Source organism: Phytophthora infestans, genomic scaffold (genome assembly GCF_000142945.1).
Source record: "Phytophthora infestans T30-4 supercont1.5 genomic scaffold, whole genome shotgun sequence".
Taxonomy (NCBI): Eukaryota; Oomycota; class Peronosporomycetes; order Peronosporales; family Peronosporaceae; genus Phytophthora; species Phytophthora infestans.
Window position 1 is genome coordinate 2,460,021 of NW_003303754.1, and position 16,774 is coordinate 2,476,794.

Sequence of the window (16,774 nt, forward strand, 5' to 3'; positions counted from 1 at the left end):
TAGCCGTTTGCAGCTTTCCATTTCGATCGCCTTTGTCTGTGTCACAGTGAAACACATGTACTAAAGCAAATACTCGTCAGTTTTAGAGCCTGCCATCACCACTGCTGTTTTAAAACCTGATCGAAATACCGACGTTCTTTTGTGAGTCCTCGGTTCACAGAAACCGTACTTAAGTGGGACATATAATACGAGATCGTCTTCGACTTAGCTGGGAACTGATGCGTGTAGCCAGTCCCCGGTGACGTTGTAACGTTTAGCCAATAGAAGTAAATTCTGAAGAGCGATAGGAAAAATACATTGAAGTGAAGCTCCTGCAAATTAGGGTCCACATTCTTTTACTTCATTTCACTATGTAATTTACGGGGTTTTGCCTCTACCTGCTTGAATGTCTTTAAGCGACTTGCGAACGCTATGTTTAAGAAATTGTTTATGGTAAGCAAGTGCTGCCTTGTACTTAGTCTAGTACAGATCGACTCTGAAATTGTTACCCAAAATTGCGGCAATCCAAATCGATATCGCATTGCGGATAGCTTGGGTCTAGTCACTGCGTGTTCGAAAGGAGAAAACGGGACTGTCCCGCCCACGACCGATAAAATTCGTACCAAACTTGCGTTCAGACGCTTAGCAGTAGCTGAGTCAGGATTTTGTTTTGCTGCGAGAAGAGATTTTTCAAATTCAGGAGAACTTGCTAGCTCTCCAAGTTTTTTTCAGTGTTAGTGCATGTGTAGCTGTAGCCCGCGCAGCTGCGCATGACGCTGTAGCTGGTTAAAAGGTGTAGCAACAAGCGTCACGTTTCCTTCGAATCTTTCATCGTAATATGACATAAAATGAAGACATAGGTCACTTGAACAAGACCCAGATGGGAGCATGTCACCACCCATCATGAATAGCGTTGGAAACGCACCAGCTATTAAATGGCTATTTTTATCCCACTCAACTATTGAAGCTGCACCTCGCCGTACCACAGTAATATCTTTCGTAGTAACGGCGTCAATCATAGCGTCAGCAATTGTAGACTGAACGGTTTTGTGGAGATGTCATAGAAAAGCCTTTCTCTGGCATCTCCACTTCACGAACACTCTCGTCATTGAAGACGATAGCATCGTGATGTCCAGCACATCAGTTATAATAAGCGAGAGCGAGTCGCGGATCTCCTGTATACTTTGGGCCGCTTGTCATAAGTAAAATATCTCCTTCTGAAATATTTTATTTCAACAAGGCAGACTTTGCAAGCGTTCTTCGATTATTTCTGGCTCAATATTTGCTTTAGTACACTCAATTACTTCCTGCATAATGCGTCTTGTAAACTAGAACTACAGTTAAAACAGCACCCAAACTTGAAAAGTAAAAGCAGGTTCAGTTAGAAACTACCTGCATAGTTTTTGTAAATTACTTGTTTTTGGGATGCTCGGTACTTCCTCATATAAGCTGCCTTATGGTCTTGTTTACAATGCTTTGACGTGGCCTGCCTGGTAGGTACTTCACCACAACCTGAACGAACAATAGTTATCAAAGTAGCAGAGACGTTATAGCGTCGAATAGATACCTTTCTTTTCTTGTTCACGACCCGCCATCATGTTTTCTTTTCGCCGGCGTTTCATCAGCTCGGCAGGCGATAGCGTGTCACCAGACGGAGCATCAACCCCACGTTTAGACATGACCAACAAGTCTAAAGAGATAATGCGCAGTATTGTGAGAGCTCACGACGAGCACGTTAGTGTAAGATACTGCAACCTGGCAGCAGTCATTTGCTTAACCCCTTGGTTCCCGGAATTTTGGACCCCAAACACGTTAGTTACGGTACGTCTATGTCATAACTTACGACGTACGTATTCACTTAATTATTGTATGTTGTGCATAGACGTCTGCGGGAAGCGCTATAAAGTCTCAACAGGTTTTGTTTTCAATGTCGTAACTTATACACCTTGTCAGCGCCATCCAGAGACTCAATGTCGTCACTGACACCTTAACCAGAAAAAAAAGACGCCCACAGTGACACAAAGTATACAGTCAGAGGAAAAAGACGAAACACAAATCAGCAAAAAGTGCATTTCGATTCAACAAAAGCTGCCACTCATCAAAGCTGCCACCTAACTCTTGTGCACGGACGGAACTAACTCCTGATCGCCTGCATCTCAGTTTCCCTCTCCCTCGTCGTCTGCATCTCCATTGTGTAGCTGGAGCTCTCGTCGGGTCTTCTTCCTCTGCCCAACTGCCTGTCCGGGACGGCGTAGCACAGCTTTCGCTCCTAGTGCAGCAGGGATCGACTGGCCACAGTCAAATTCTTCATGCCAAATCGCAAAGCAGGTCTTTGCCTCGCCCCTGTACGTGTGCCTGATTTTGTTGCAGAGCCAACATTTTGCGTTGTCCACCGAGCATCGCTCGCAGAAGAACGTAGTTGCAAATGACTTCTTTTTCTTGTTGGTCCTTAGAAGGGCGCAAACTTTGCAGGATCTCTGGCGACGTTTCTGCACGCCGCTAACCGTCACCCAATCATCGGACTGCTCAACTTCATGGGCGAGGCGAACCGGAGTACGTTTGCGCTTCTGGCAATGTGATGGCGGCGTCGCCAAAATCCCAGCAAAGTCTTCAGCCTTCAACTGAAGCAATTGGTTCTGGAGAACACAGAACCACTCCCCACGTGCCATCGCAGTAGTCCCTGAAAGCCGAGCTGTTTCCTTGTGCGAAAGGTAAGCATTTACCAACGCAAGATCCACCAACCCCAAGAAGAGGCTCATATAATACTTCTGGAACTTGGTCGACGTCTGCAACGAGAATTTCTGGAGGCGGAGTTGGTCGTGCACGTCCACTCCGCCCATCCAGCGCTGATAGTCAGTTACCGCAGCCGGGCATGGTACAGTTACGGGCCCCACACGCTTCACATTTCTGTTGATATTTGACGCCGACATCACTGATCCCGTGCACAAGTAGTGCACATGTTTTCTGTCCCACCAGTGGTAAGCTACCATGGTGGGGACGTCAACACAGCGAGAGAAAGTAAATGCGCCGCGAGGGGTGCTTTCTGGTCGTGTCTTGCGTACCGCTTTGACGTTCTTGTCGAAGCCAAGCCTGTCCGTCATAATAGTGCCCAATACGTACACGCTCATTCCGAGAAGCTCGATAGCGAGGAGTACTGAAGAGTAAGAGCGGTCAATGACGACCAAGTGCCACGCATGGCGACGGTCTGCGTTGAGAACGACCTTCAGGTTCCTGACGACGGCAGCAGCACCCGTCTTATGGTCAAATGAACTGTCTCCAGTATCATCTGCATTTCGTTTTCCTGCATACATTTCAAATCTACATGTTACGACATAGGATATTAGAATAGAACTCACACGACGTAAGTTATGACATAGATTATAAATACAATACCTATGGCAGTAAGCGGTCCTAGCATCACACACCATAAAAATTTTAGAGCCGTAGCGATGAGGCTTATCCGGCATGAACATTCGGGTAGTATTCCTCCTCGAAGTGCACGGTAAAACGCCCTCGTCGAAAGAAAATACAGGTGGAAGAGACCATGCCGCCAAGAAAAGCTCCTGGAGCTTGTTCACGATCGGCCGAATTTTCCAGAGCTTGTCCCGTGTGCGTTCCCTCTCGTTGTCCACGATGTGGAGGTAACGCAGGATGTCCTGGCAGCGGTTTCTCCCCATGAAACGGCCGAACGTTCCCGCTGGAACGGCTCCATCCTCCGTCATGGACCAATGCGCCGCAAAACGACGATTCTGTGGACAGAGCATCCGCGCAATGAGAAGCCCCAGCACTTGCAGGATTTCGTGTGTTTGGTACGCGGGTTTAGCTTGTAGACGTCGGCGAATTTGAGCTGGAGTCTCCCGTGTCCGGTCAGTTTGCTTGGCATGAATGGCTTGGGCACGGCGCGCAATCTGCTGCATACAGTACCGGTTCGTCTCGACATTGATCGCCACCCACAGAGATTTGGGCATAAAGTAAAACAGTGTGAGAAGTGGAGAATGACACACGTTTTGCAGCTCCTGGACGGGTTTAGCCTCTTAGTGGTGTTGAGGCCCGGGTACGCAGTTGACGCTTCTTCAAACGCGGATGATACTGGTGTCCATTTCGTAGCTCGTAGGGCATTTGACCGCGCATCTGCAGCTTTCTTGTTGAGGGCGTCTTCTCCTATCAGAAGGGACTCGACAAAGGCACTGTCCATCTGCGGCGCGTCGTCATCAGACAAAACATCATCGTCACTTGGTGTGTCAACAACGGCGGCACCGTCGTTGCTGTCTTCAATTCCTCCTATATCACTCTCTCCAGAGCTAAAGCTCTCGTACGAACTCAAGTTTTCATCTTCTGGGACAAAATTGATGTCCTTCTTCACACTGATGGTCGGCCGAAGCACTGGGCCAGGAGTGGCAGCACGATCATCGCCCACATCAGCCTCGCTCTCAACTGCAGAAGCTTCCGATAGCAATTGCAGACTTGCTGCTGCATTGTGTTCTGACCCAGCATCTTCAAGATCTCCAGGGGACAAATCAAATGCTCGCGGGACTGCAGCCTGCGAGAGAGCGACGTCCGAGTCACTCTCGGAACCAAACAGATCGTCCAGGGTGCGTTGCGACAGCTTCGTGCTGGTATCAATCTGAGAAGCCCCAACAATGCCGTCTCCGGCGTTTACCGTAGTTGTGCTGCTGGCGTTGCATTCGTCCTCTTCGCTATGACCTCCAGCCAGCAGTCCTGACTCCGTTTCGCTTTGGTCCGCAGCCAACAATTCTGACTCCTCGTCGCCTTCGTCTTCAGCCAGCAATCCAGACTCTAGTGCATGCACGACGACGGCATCCTCACCGACGAACACCTCAGAGCTATCTGGCGCCACGTACCTCCACTCAGTTTCTATCCCTGTTGGGCGCTTCGCCGTCCAGCCAACACGCCGTAGTTGTCTCCACAGGTACCGGAAATCGGTATCCCTCGCGGCTGCAGCGACGGCGGCCGTCTTCCCGCGCTTGGTCGATCGGATGCGCGCCATTCGGCAATTTCTAGAATGACACGCAAACGGTCTTCCAATGTATCCCACGTGTCGCATTCTCCGTACCTCCTTCCCGCTGCTAAGTTTTTGTGCACTGCTCATTTGGTCTCTCGCATCTTATATAGTTGAATATATCTTGGATAAACTATTGTCAATAGAGTTTTCTAATGTCACCCCCGCTATGTCGTAACTTACGACATAGCGGATTTCGTATGGCGTAAGTTATGACGTCGGGAACCAGGGGGTTAACATTCAGCACATTCAGGTTACATTTCATGTGAGCCACACCAACCGGGTTACGCAGTACCGTGGAATTAATCCGGTGTGGGCTGTCCATACCTAAAGGTATTCCCAGAATAATATAATCTAGTATCTAATATTTTTCAAATTTCCGAGTTAATATTAAACTATTACGTTAGCTTTTAAAAAACTGAGATACTTTTAATATTTGATATCAAAAATAGTACTATTAATATCAAAAGTATCATATGATATTTGGTTGCCATTAGCCCCTGGTCACAATACGTGTACATGATAATATTGTGAATTCCGCCTAAATTTGGAGACCCGAGCCGATTGGTCAAACCCAGCATCCGCAACGTGATTGGTCAAATCAAGTTGCAGTTGATAGTAACGGCAACCAGCGCGCACTTGCGGTGAAGACTCTTCTGATAAAGCAGCACGACGGTGTAGAGGGAACCGCTAGCGTCCGCACTTGCTCAGGTAGATAGTTAAAAGATATCTGCATAATAATTATGCTAAGAAATATCACGCCGCTTCTGCTATAAGGCGATTAAACTCACCTGGTTGATGGACTATTAATGTATGTCGTTTTGAGTCGAGAAAAGAATGGAGAATGCAGTACTGAAGCAACACGCACATCCTAGCACAGTACTACACTGTCTCTACGGATACTACAATCTTAGATAATCTCGAAAAGAGCTTGCCTGTGTGTACAACAGGTCAGAGACCACGCTTGGCAGCTGGATTTGTGTCTATGAGAGTACAGAAACATTTGAGAGAGCTAAAACAGTGGCTGACAAGAAGTTTTCTTCCGATCATCGAGAATGGCTGTGTGATTTCTATGGTTGACATCCCCTTGCATACCTAGACGAAGCTCAGGATGTCTTCATGCGTTTCACTGCACGTCCTTTCACACGGTGCCAAAACTCCACCCAAAGCTTGTGTATTATTCCCTTAAACGTCGATCTATTAACAGCAAAGTTCTCTAAAGAATCGCCTGATGAATTGCGCTGACTAACCGTAGTTTTTACGATGGGCTGAGTAACTAGCTGAAAGATTGATGACGTGGTGTCTGACGGCGTCACCAGCGACTGTACCTGTGTGGGAACTGGAGACGATGAATAACGGGAGATAGAACTCGCTGAGGGTGGTGTGGGGGACATTGTAGCAGAATGTCGAGATGCTGATCCTGGCGGAGGCGTTGACCGTCGGACTAGTGCTGCTGTTGTGACTCGAGAAGGCGTCGGGCGTCGAGGCGGCGCTGAAATTTGAAGAAGACGGCGAGTGTTCAGCCGGCGCAGGAGCCGGAGCCAAAGGTGGAGCAGGGGTGGCGTCAAGTGCCGGGCTGCAGCTTGTGTCGTGGGGGAAACTTCCGGCGTATAGTGAAGTGAAGCCCGACGACGAGAACCCCCTGGCTGGAGTGGAGTTGCTTGTGTAGGTGTACGAATTCGTTCAGGATATGGCGACACACATGCAGAACGTGGATGTCCGAATACGACCACCACCGCTATGCATACAAGCAGAAGTTGCTGTCTGTAGTGGAGAGCGTCGCGGAGTCCGGCTCAATATTCTTACCGTATTTCGCATGTAGACCGATACACCCCATGTTATGAGGGATAGGTTCCCCTTCAACAATGATCTTAAAAGCTACAGAAACAAAATCTGTATATTTAGACAGCTGTCTCTTCGATGAAGTAAACAAATCTCTATTTTTAGACATTTGTCTCTGCGATGATGTCCTGAACGGCGAAGTCATCACTTTCTTCTACCGGTTTCCCTTCTAGTAGCGAGAGTTTTTCGAGTTGGGTCACCAACTGACTCGACGCAATGCAGCTCGCACTCGGCTCCAGCTTACCTCGCTTGAACCCATTAGAAATTGAAGTAGCAGAGTGATCTTCACGCATGCAGAATCCAGTCACATACCAGGATCCTGTTGGGTCGACGCAGCTTTAATGTTGTGCCAGCAGCTCATCGACATCCGCTGGCTGCGAGACAGCGGTCGCGCTCTTCGGCACTTTCATTTGCACTACGTAGATTGCTTTTGTACGATGCGGCGGCTAGATTAGGATAGAAGTGAGAAATGGTGGCTCGCATAGCTTCCGTCGTCTTTAACATCACTAGAACCGCGAGCTTCTTGTCGACTGATTCAGCATTGAGCTTGTATTGCTACACGTGGCGGCCACGTCCTCCTCGTCGGGGTTTCCCTTTTGGCTTGACACGAACCATTCGCTTGTGGTGAAATTTCAGAAATTTGATAGTCATTATTTTATTTTAGTTTCGTGTATCACTTGACATGCGATTTCCTGGGATCTCAGTTCTAATAAATGATTCGCTGCTGGGGTGTATCGCTCTAGTAGCGGTATCGGTCTACATGCGAAATACGGTACTGGCTTAGATGTTGCCGTTTGCTGCAGACGGAAACCTCTTGAATATGAATAATCTATGCAATACGATAGGATTGGGATTTACCAATCCCCCAATCCAATTTGGAGTATCCGTCACAGACGTATTTCGGGCAGGAATTCAAGTATATTGAAGTTTGTATGCATTCGATAGGGCTTCTGACACATTTCAGGCAGCACGACTTAGCTATGGAGCACCGTGACCTCCTGACTAAGTACGATCACACAACCATTGACATTGGGAAAGAAGCTTCGCCACTTGGAGGCGTTTTCGCACGTTTAGCAGAAGGCTGGCTTGCGGGAGGCGGCTTCTTGCGCAGTTTCGACGCACCTGGATCCTTCTTGTTAGTTCGGTGAGCAGCTTGTTGCGCCTTCGCGTTGCGTTTTTCCTCCCGTTGCAGTACCAGCTGTGTTCTTGCGGTCTGATATTGTTTTTTGTCGTGCAGGTTCATTGCCGCTTGCTCTCTCTTTTCGAGTGGACCAGACTTTTTGTTGGCCTCTTTCAGCGCTTTGGCGTCCTCTTTAGCTCGAACAGCAGCTTTCATCTCCTCATAGCTCAACAAGTCGCCGCCAGAATAGTTTTCGACTACCCACTTCCCATCTTTTCGCTTCTGCGGTATTAGAGCTGTGGCTGAAGTACGCAGAAGATTGACCAAGTTAAGTCCTTCCACATCCAAATTCATTTCGCGGAGGACTCGCTTTTGGCGCTCAGTGACGGTTAACCGTCCTGAAGGAGGGGCAATCTGGCCTAGAATTATTGATAGATGTGGCATCGAATCACGGGTCACCACAGGTGCGTTACCGACAATCCCTTTCATCATTTTATCCATCGACAATGGATATATACCTGCCTTCTCAAACCCTCGTTTTGCATTTTCAGGTCGGCACGCCAACATCAACGGATCGCGGGAAATTTCAGCAATGTTGTCTTTGGTTGGCAGCATGTAGTTGTGTGTCGATGGGAATCGCTTTAAAGCTGACTGGTATCGACGCTTGAACGAGCCAAACACAGACACGTCTAGAGGTTGGAGGAAGTTCGAGGTATGTGCAGGCAGCACGAAAAGATGCACGTCATGTTCTTGGCCATACTTCACAACTTCAAATTGAATGTGCGAAAAATGACCATCTAATATCAACAGTTGCGGCCGAGCAGGGGGCAATTGCTCGACGAACCACTTGAACCAATTCAAAAACAGCTTATCATTAATATTCGAGCTATGGCTCATCGCACACACCGCTCCTGGCTCCGATCCTTCCATCCAGTTTAGCTTGCGGTACGTGCCTTTAAAAATATACATGGGTGACATTCGAGCTCCGGATGCACTAATGCAGGCCATGATACTGGTATTTTCGCGGTCACTAGAGGCCTGGACGTTGGCCCGAAACCCTTTTGGGCAGATTACGCGTTCATTGCCAAGTCCCTGAGGGCAGATTCCAGTTTCATCACAGTTCAAGATGCACTCCGGCCTGTCCAGGAGATCAAACTTTGTTAACACGGCTTTCAAATTGTTGAAGTACCTCATCACAACGTTAGGAGAGGAGCTTTCAGCTCGTTTCACGTCCAACAGCTGAAAGCGACGGACGGATATCTCCCGGTGATTTTGGATCCATCGCGTTATGTACTTGTCATTGGGGAATTCATCAGTCAATGGACGGGTGCCAGTCTCCTCTGCTGCCCGGCGCAGCATGCACCGCAGCTCGTCAAAACTAATGCACATACCATGAAGCGCTCGAAAAACGATAATTTCTACCAGCCCTCTGTCACCACCCTCCGAAATGTAAACAAGTTGAGGTCCAGGACGCGCCACAATTGGCACTAGGCCTAGATGGCGCTGGCGAAGTGATTCGCGCGATACACCGTATGTCTTTGCCGCTAAGCTCAGTGACATTCCGTCGTTTACCGCTGCAAGCGCTGCTGTCCAGGTGTGGATTGAGACTGTTTGTCGCTTGACCTTCTTCTTCTGCTTCTTCACAGGCTTGTTCATGATGAGGGTTTTGAGGAAGTTTTCTCTTGGTCGGTGTGTTGGCTAGTGAGATCGTTCGAAAGAAGATTTTCGCGCCTTTTTAGCCAACGGTACGCGTGCTATACAAGGTGAGTAGTCTTTAATAAAAGAGAGGATTGAAATTGAACCTCCTTTCTCCTTATTGACTAGACTTTGTATGTGAGGACCCCTTGCCCGAAATATGTCCTCGCCCGAAATATGTGATAGAACACACAATAACACATGACAAGCTTCGATAACTCCCATTAAATACGATTTTATCCATTACCCCCACTCCGAAATGCAGCGGCTTGTAGGGGCCAGCCGCCGTTGCGTACCGGTGCGTCCGTCAGGCCTCACCGCCGCCGTGTCCACTTCATGGGCATCTTCCACCACATCACCCTGTCCTTTAGACAGTCGACGTCACTACGCGAGTGCGAAGCCGTTGCCGTCGCCGTCTCGCATGAAAGTGGCGGACCTCTTGGAAGTGTCCAAGCAGTTCCGCAGTAAACAGACCAACTATATCCACGAGGATCAGACGCTAGACGAAGCCGTAAAGTATCTGGCACAGAACGAGAACTCGGCCACACTCGTTGTAGTCAATACTCAACACCAAGTGGTGGGGCTTATCACCAACAGACTGGCGCTGCAGCGAGTGATGCGGATGCGCTCTACCGGCAAGCGATCAGACTGGAACATGAAGGTAGAGCGACGTAGTATATGGTTCGACTTGAAGAAAGCGTGTCTGCGCAGAGGATACTAACGGATCGTGCTGTCCCAGGTGTCGGAGGTGGCGATTCCAGCGAGAAAAGTGCTGCATGTATCGCCCGAAGACTCCCTAGAAGACGTAAGTAGCAGGTAGAACAGGATCTTAAAGGTAGAGCAGGATTTTGATTGGTAGGCTGGCTAACTGGCGTTATTTTTTTATTAGTGTCGAGCAGTGATGGCGTTGTCAGGAGTGGGGGAGCTACCAGTGTTGCAAGGGAGTAAGCTACTGGGTACTGTCTCCTTAACAGACATTGCATCGTTGATCCATCGCCATGACGCGCAGCTAAACCCGGATCCTACAAGGTAAACAATCGGCGTTATTTAACGACGTTATTTTACGCTGAATCTAACGGACGTTTTATTAGTGCCAAGTCGGACTACATCAACTTGATCCTACCGCGCAAGGGCCTGCCTGCCAACACGTTACTGGACCAAACTGTCGTGAAACAGTACGTACAGCTATAACTTACCTTGTATCACGGTAATTTATCTAACAAGATAAATTACTCGCAGTGCTACCACCCACCCCAACTACTGGACGTACTACCTTCATTCCTTCGGCATGTCCATCCCCCACCCTCAGAAGAAAGATACAGGCGGAGAAGACGCGTTCTTCCTGGGTGTCGTCCCACACGGCGTGGAAGAAGGCGGCGCCTCGGCTCCAGTCCTGGAAGACCGTCCTATTGACATCGATCCGTCCATTCCGACCGTAACACACGGCACTCAGGGGCCCGTGGACGTCCTAGCAATGGGCGTCGCTGACGGTGTCGGCTCGTGGTTCGAGAAAGGTGTGAGTGCTCGTCAATACGCCGAGGAGCTCATGGTCGCCGCCCACCAAGCTGTGCAGATCTCGTACGCTAAAGACGACGACATTGAGCCGTCCGAAGTTCTGCATGCTGCGTGGTCTACTGTCCTTCAAAGAGAGATCGTGGGGAGCTCCACTGCGTGTGTGCTGGCTCTAGATCCGGAACTAGGAGAACTCCACGGCGTCAACTTGGGGGACTCTGGCTTCCTCATTATCCGCGATAAAACATCGGATCTGGAGACTGCGCGCTTGCGAGGCACCTTGGACGGCTCGCTCATGCGTAAGATCATCAACCGCGACCACGACTTGACTCCGGCTGGACGTCGGAAAGGAGCACACGTCACGTACCGTTCTCCTCAACAACTACACTACTTCAACTGCCCTTTCCAGCTAGGTTTCGCTGGCGCTGAACTTGTGAGTGACGTCGTGGACGACTTGGCTAAGGGCACGCACTCTCCGATGAAAGAAAAGCCCCTCTTTGAGACCCCAGAGAACGGCATGCGACTGCGAGTGCCGGTGCTGGAAGGAGACCTCATTATTCTGGCCACGGACGGTCTTTTCGACAATGTGGACGAGGATGTTTTACTGGAAATTGTACGAGCCGAGCCCGATCTCGAGACGATGTGTCGGAAATTGGTCCGGAAAGCGTACGAGTTGTCTCTTGATCGATCCAAAGACTCGCCTTTTGCGCGTCTGGCCAAGGAGAACGACTTGTTGTGGGGTGGAGGGATCCCAGACGACATCACGATCATCACGGCTCGAGTCTCGAAGCACAAGACCACGGAGGAGAAGAATGCGGAAGCTGCTGCAGTCGCAGCAGTGATTGAAGCTCATTTGTAGTGAAAACCTGTGAAAAGTTATAAAAACAATAACATAAAAGAATACGAGACTTTTGATAATGAGTAAAAAAAAATCAAAAAAGTGTGCGGTACACAGCTCACGTCGAGTCCTTGTCTACGTCTTCTGTTTCTTCTTCTTCTTCTTCGTTCTCTTCTTCCGAGATGACGACAATGTCGTCGGTACTATCCGGTTTTTCTTCTTCATCGTCGTCTTCTTCTTCGTATCCTTCGTTCTCGTCTTCGTCCTCTTCGTCGTCATCCAGCTCCACCGGCGCGGCAGCGGACGTTCCTCTTAGATACAAATCTCTCACTCGGATAGCGTCTCGCATAAGAGACAGGACCGAGTCCTGGGCACACGCGTCCACTAAAATGGCGTCTCGAGCGTCTTCGTGGCCGTAAAATAACTCCTCCCCGTATTTTTCAAGCGCAGTCAGACATAATTTACTGCGTGCAGAGTCGTCCAACTGCAGTAAAAGTTGTCGGGCTTCTCTTTGGTTCTGAGCGCGAGCGATGGCTCTCGCGGTCTCGTGTTCATCCCCATCTTCGTCCTCGTCGTCTTCGTATTGGCCACTGTATGTCTGATACGTAGCAGGGGTAGATTCCTCCTCTGCATCGTCCTCGCCGACGTCCACAATGTCAATTTCGTTGTTCTGAGACGTCGGAGGTTCACTCTCGTCGGCATCTTCTTCTTCGTCGTCGTCTTCTTCTTCTGGAGGCGCTAGATCCTCGCTATCTTGGTTGTTTTCAATATTAAGATCGTTGCTCTCCATATCGGAGCTGTTTGTGGCCATGTTCAGGTTCTCGTCGTCCAAATCTGGGTTGTTGTCGCCATTTTCTAAGCCTAGAGCGAGATCTGCGTCCATATCTTCCTCTTGTTGCGGAAATTCCTCGTTGTCGTCGACATCGGGCAGCTCTGCGTCGAGAATTTTGCTCTTTTTAGCCACTGGAGACTCCAGAACGTCGTCTAGTGTCGTCTCGCTGTCCTTTAGGTCTTCCACGCTGTCGCCTTCAAAGGCGTCAGCAGCGGAGCGTTTTCCCGATCCAGGGGAAGAAATAGACGCAGATAAATAGCTGGGAAGATTTTCGACATCTCTAGCTACAGATGAAGCGCTTGCGGAGGCGCTCGAAGGCTCTGTCATGGGAGATATGGACGCGCTAAGACAGGGAAATTACGCGGCGATTGCTCCTGCTTTTGATTCGACACGTTAGAAACAATATCGTACTTAATGGAGAGGAGAACACGAGCTGAGATTGGCTGTAAATGCCACCCAGCCCCTTAAGTTGGAATTATAAGTGGGAATTATCTTTTAATTTTATTGGAATCACATTCACGGTAGCGGACTTGAAAAATGTCAATAAAATCACCCCGTCGCAAAATCATATATGAATACTAAAGTAAACCACGCGATCGTGGTCGTCAAGAGCGATGATTTCACAGTTTACTACAGGAACTCTGTAAAGATTACGGAATTTACTACGAAGCGTCAAAGAGTGTTCACCAAAGCTCGCAAGTAATGACAAAGTCCGGTTAGCCCTGTCAATCCGAAAGCAATCTTTTTGTTCCAATGTCCAGCTACGATAAAGTAAATACCGAAGTCCGCATTTGGCTGACAAATTGCATGCAATACCCTGCAAAGCCAAGAAAATGTTTACGCGTCCAACGACCGACTGGGCCAGCTCGCCCATGTCTAATCCAAAGCCTGAAAATCTACTACTAGTATCTCGGGTGCGCTAAGAACTCTGATGTCAACTACGGTAGTAACCGCAGTGGTTTTGTAGCAAATTCCGTACTGCTAGTAAGTCCACCGACTTGCGGTTCGTTAATAACTATTTCAATGTCCAAATCGGTGCGTATCCTAAATGGCAAACCCGAGCGCATAATACCGATAGGATCAATAAAGCACCCGTCCGCATTTTATGTCGAGTTGATCATCCCCCGCGCCTCCCCCCCAGTTATTATGGATATATTTGACGGAGCCGGTGCCTTTTTGTGGTTACGGTAACATGCGATAAAACGTGATCTTTACAGTGTCGGCACTAATTAGAAGAACTGAACTTTTTTTTAGATTTTGACCTGATCAAAATCGAGTCTTTTTGTAAAAATCGGGCCAAAATTAGCAAGTCGACAAAATTTACGCCCTGGCGGATTTTGTACTGTACTATAAGAAACAATAACGACTTAAGCGAAATTAGTCTACTCTTGCACAAAGTTAGGTGTCCAAAAAAACTGACGCAGTTCAACGTAATTCGGCGCTATAGATGAAGAGTTAACGCCCCGAGCGCTTCAAATAGAAGTTGGCTCGAAAACGCAACTTGACTCTCTTTCTAAGGCTTTCCTGGCTACTTCAAAGTGACTAAAAAGCCATTACGTTGGTTTAGTGGTACGCTACAGGTAGTCTGGCTTATTTCTTCTCTCGTAAAAGAGCATGGTTTTGGCGAAGTGATCGCAGCTTACAACTAATACCAACGTTGCCAATATAGTACACTTGGTTTTAGTAATGAATGGAGTTGATGAGAAGGTTATTTATGAATTGAGCCGCCCCTGGGTAGATACTGTACCGAGGACTGGGGAGCTTGTTTTCTCTCAGACAAATATCCCTATAATAACAAGTATTTTTTTGCTTCTACATGTCTAAATCGAATGGTTTACTCTTGGTGCGCAGCCGTGTAGTTGTAGTAAATGGTTTTCTCGAAATCGGCGTGGCAGTACGGAAATTGGGCGTCGTTCTCCGTGGGAGCGAACAGCGCCTTGCCAGCAGTGTACGTAACGTAGCAACCCAAGAAAGAACACGCAACGAGAACAACACCAGCCGCTGCCTTCTCGTAGATAGCAATGCGCCCCCAAGCCTTGATGAGGTAGAAGGTGGTTGGCAACAAGATGCAGCTCATGGTGATACAGGAGGCCCCCACGAAGTCAGCGAACTCGGTGAAGTGATCCTTGACGACAATAGCAAGGACCACTAGGATAGTGATGATGACGATACGCAGAGAGACGTACTTAATGGTGACGCCTGTGCCGATATATTCTGCAGCCTCCTCTTCTTCGTTGTCATGCACACGCTCCGAGTCCGCCACCGACACATACGACGTCTTAGAACGCCGATTCGATGGCTGTCCCGAGCTGTTCGAGACACTGAGGTCCGCGCTTTTTGCATCAATAGCAGCGGGGGTAACGTTCTCCTCGAAAGCGAAGCCGTTCTCAGTATCGACGATCGACTTCTTGTGCATACCGAGAACTACAAATTCGGCGAGGTAGAATGCCGGGTTCAGGACGACAGAGAAAGCGATCGATATATAAAACTGCATGAAAATGTAGGCAAGCACCACCATGCCCCAGTCCGACGCGAATCCCAAAGAGGTTAGACCCGTATCGCTATCGGGGTAGATCGTAAACAACAAGTTGCCCGAGATCTGACAGCCGACAACCGAGTACGCAGTACTGGCGAGGACAAGAAAGAGTGCAGAGGCGAACGCGACAGTGATACCGACAACACGAGGCATACGACGAGGGTCGCTGTGTTGACGCTGCAGGTCGGGGATAACGATACCAGCACCGTAAGCGAGGGAGAGATTACCGAACACACCCGCCACTTGAGAAAACTTGAGTTCCGGGTACGGAACGCTGGGGTGGCCACGCATGCCGTGCATCACAATCCCAACACCGGTAATGTCGGCAATAATCGTCCCCACACAGCCTGCAAAAGCAGCCCCCGAACCTTCCTTTAGAGTCGGCACTAGACACACCGGTAGCACTGTCAAGGCCATGAGGATCGTCCATGTGCTCTGACTGAAAGCGTTTGGAAAGAGACCGTCAAGCAACTGGCCGCCGAGCACAAGGAAGACGCACGGCATCAAAAGACAGGAGCTCATCTGGGAGATTATGCACAGCCAGCGGCCAGTTGTACCCATACTCCATTCACCGAGGTCACCAAACGTCTTAACCGACCGGGGTGCGGATTATATCGGAGTACAAAAAGGATGATCTTCGAGTACATGCTCAAAAAGGATGGTTTGCGAGTACAAATGGGAAAAAAGGGTGGATTGGCGAGTCCATGGCTCGAAAAGGATGAGTTGCGAGTTCCCGATTACACTATTTATGGCTCACTAGGAAACGCTATTTACGGATATGTGGTGCACCCCAGTTGATGCCTGTCGCAACCAATGGCTGCCTGTGACTACTGGTGGCTGGCTGTGGCTAGCGATGGTTGGCTGTGGCTACCGGTGGCTGGTAGAGGCTGCCGGTGGTTGGTAGAGGCTTGTTGGGGCGAGTAGTGGGTTTCCTGTTGCTGCCTTGGTGTTCAGTTGTACTCTCAAAGTCGCCATGTCGGAGGCGTTCGCAGTCATCGACGATGGCGCGGGTTCCCCGCCTCCAGCCGACGAGCCCAGCTTTACCCGACTGTCGGTGCATCAATCCCACGAGGACGCGCTTCGGAAGCCCAACTGCTCTACCAGTCACTCTACCGTGTTCAAGTACTCAACAGCGAGCATGACCCGTTCGAGGTGTCTCCAAAATGGAGTGCAGACGATGTACGTACTTGATCTCATCTCGATCCCACATGGCAGCGACGGTTCTGACTGTTCTTACTCTAGATCCGAATGGTGCGTCAGTGCTATGTGTGCGATTGCTCTGAGTCACGCCAGTCAGGATGGATGTGCGAGCACATTGTCGCGACGATGGCGCTCCTCGAGAAGATCAGCATCGACGCGTTGTTGAGTGTGCTGCCAGCTCGACGACGCCCGGGAGGTCA

The 16,774-nt window shown here is 49.3% G+C and overlaps 3 protein-coding genes across 3 annotated transcripts; 1 reads left to right on the plus strand and 2 right to left on the minus strand.

Annotated features, from left to right (window-relative positions):
- Positions 1-9,901: 9,901 nt before the first annotated feature.
- On the plus strand, positions 9,902-12,027 carry PITG_04242 (phosphatase PTC7 family protein; the record flags this gene model as incomplete). The annotated part of the gene is made up of 5 exons (XM_002905859.1): positions 9,902-10,317; positions 10,396-10,461; positions 10,546-10,685; positions 10,748-10,831; positions 10,896-12,027. The coding sequence occupies 5 exons, from the start codon at positions 9,916-9,918 to the stop codon at positions 12,025-12,027; spliced, it is 1,824 nt and encodes a 607-aa protein (XP_002905905.1).
- Positions 12,028-12,281: 254 nt separating this feature from the next.
- Positions 12,282-13,213, minus strand: PITG_04243 (uncharacterized protein; the record flags this gene model as incomplete). Its single annotated transcript, XM_002905860.1, has 2 exons — positions 12,282-12,289; positions 12,472-13,213. 2 exons carry the CDS (start codon positions 13,163-13,165, stop codon positions 12,282-12,284), a joined length of 702 nt encoding a protein of 233 aa, XP_002905906.1.
- A 1,459-nt stretch (positions 13,214-14,672) lies between these two features.
- PITG_04244 (amino acid/auxin permease-like protein) lies at positions 14,673-15,935 on the minus strand (the record flags this gene model as incomplete). Its single annotated transcript, XM_002905861.1, has 1 exon — positions 14,673-15,935. One exon carries the CDS (start codon positions 15,933-15,935, stop codon positions 14,673-14,675), a length of 1,263 nt encoding a protein of 420 aa, XP_002905907.1.
- Positions 15,936-16,774: the final 839 nt, after the last annotated feature.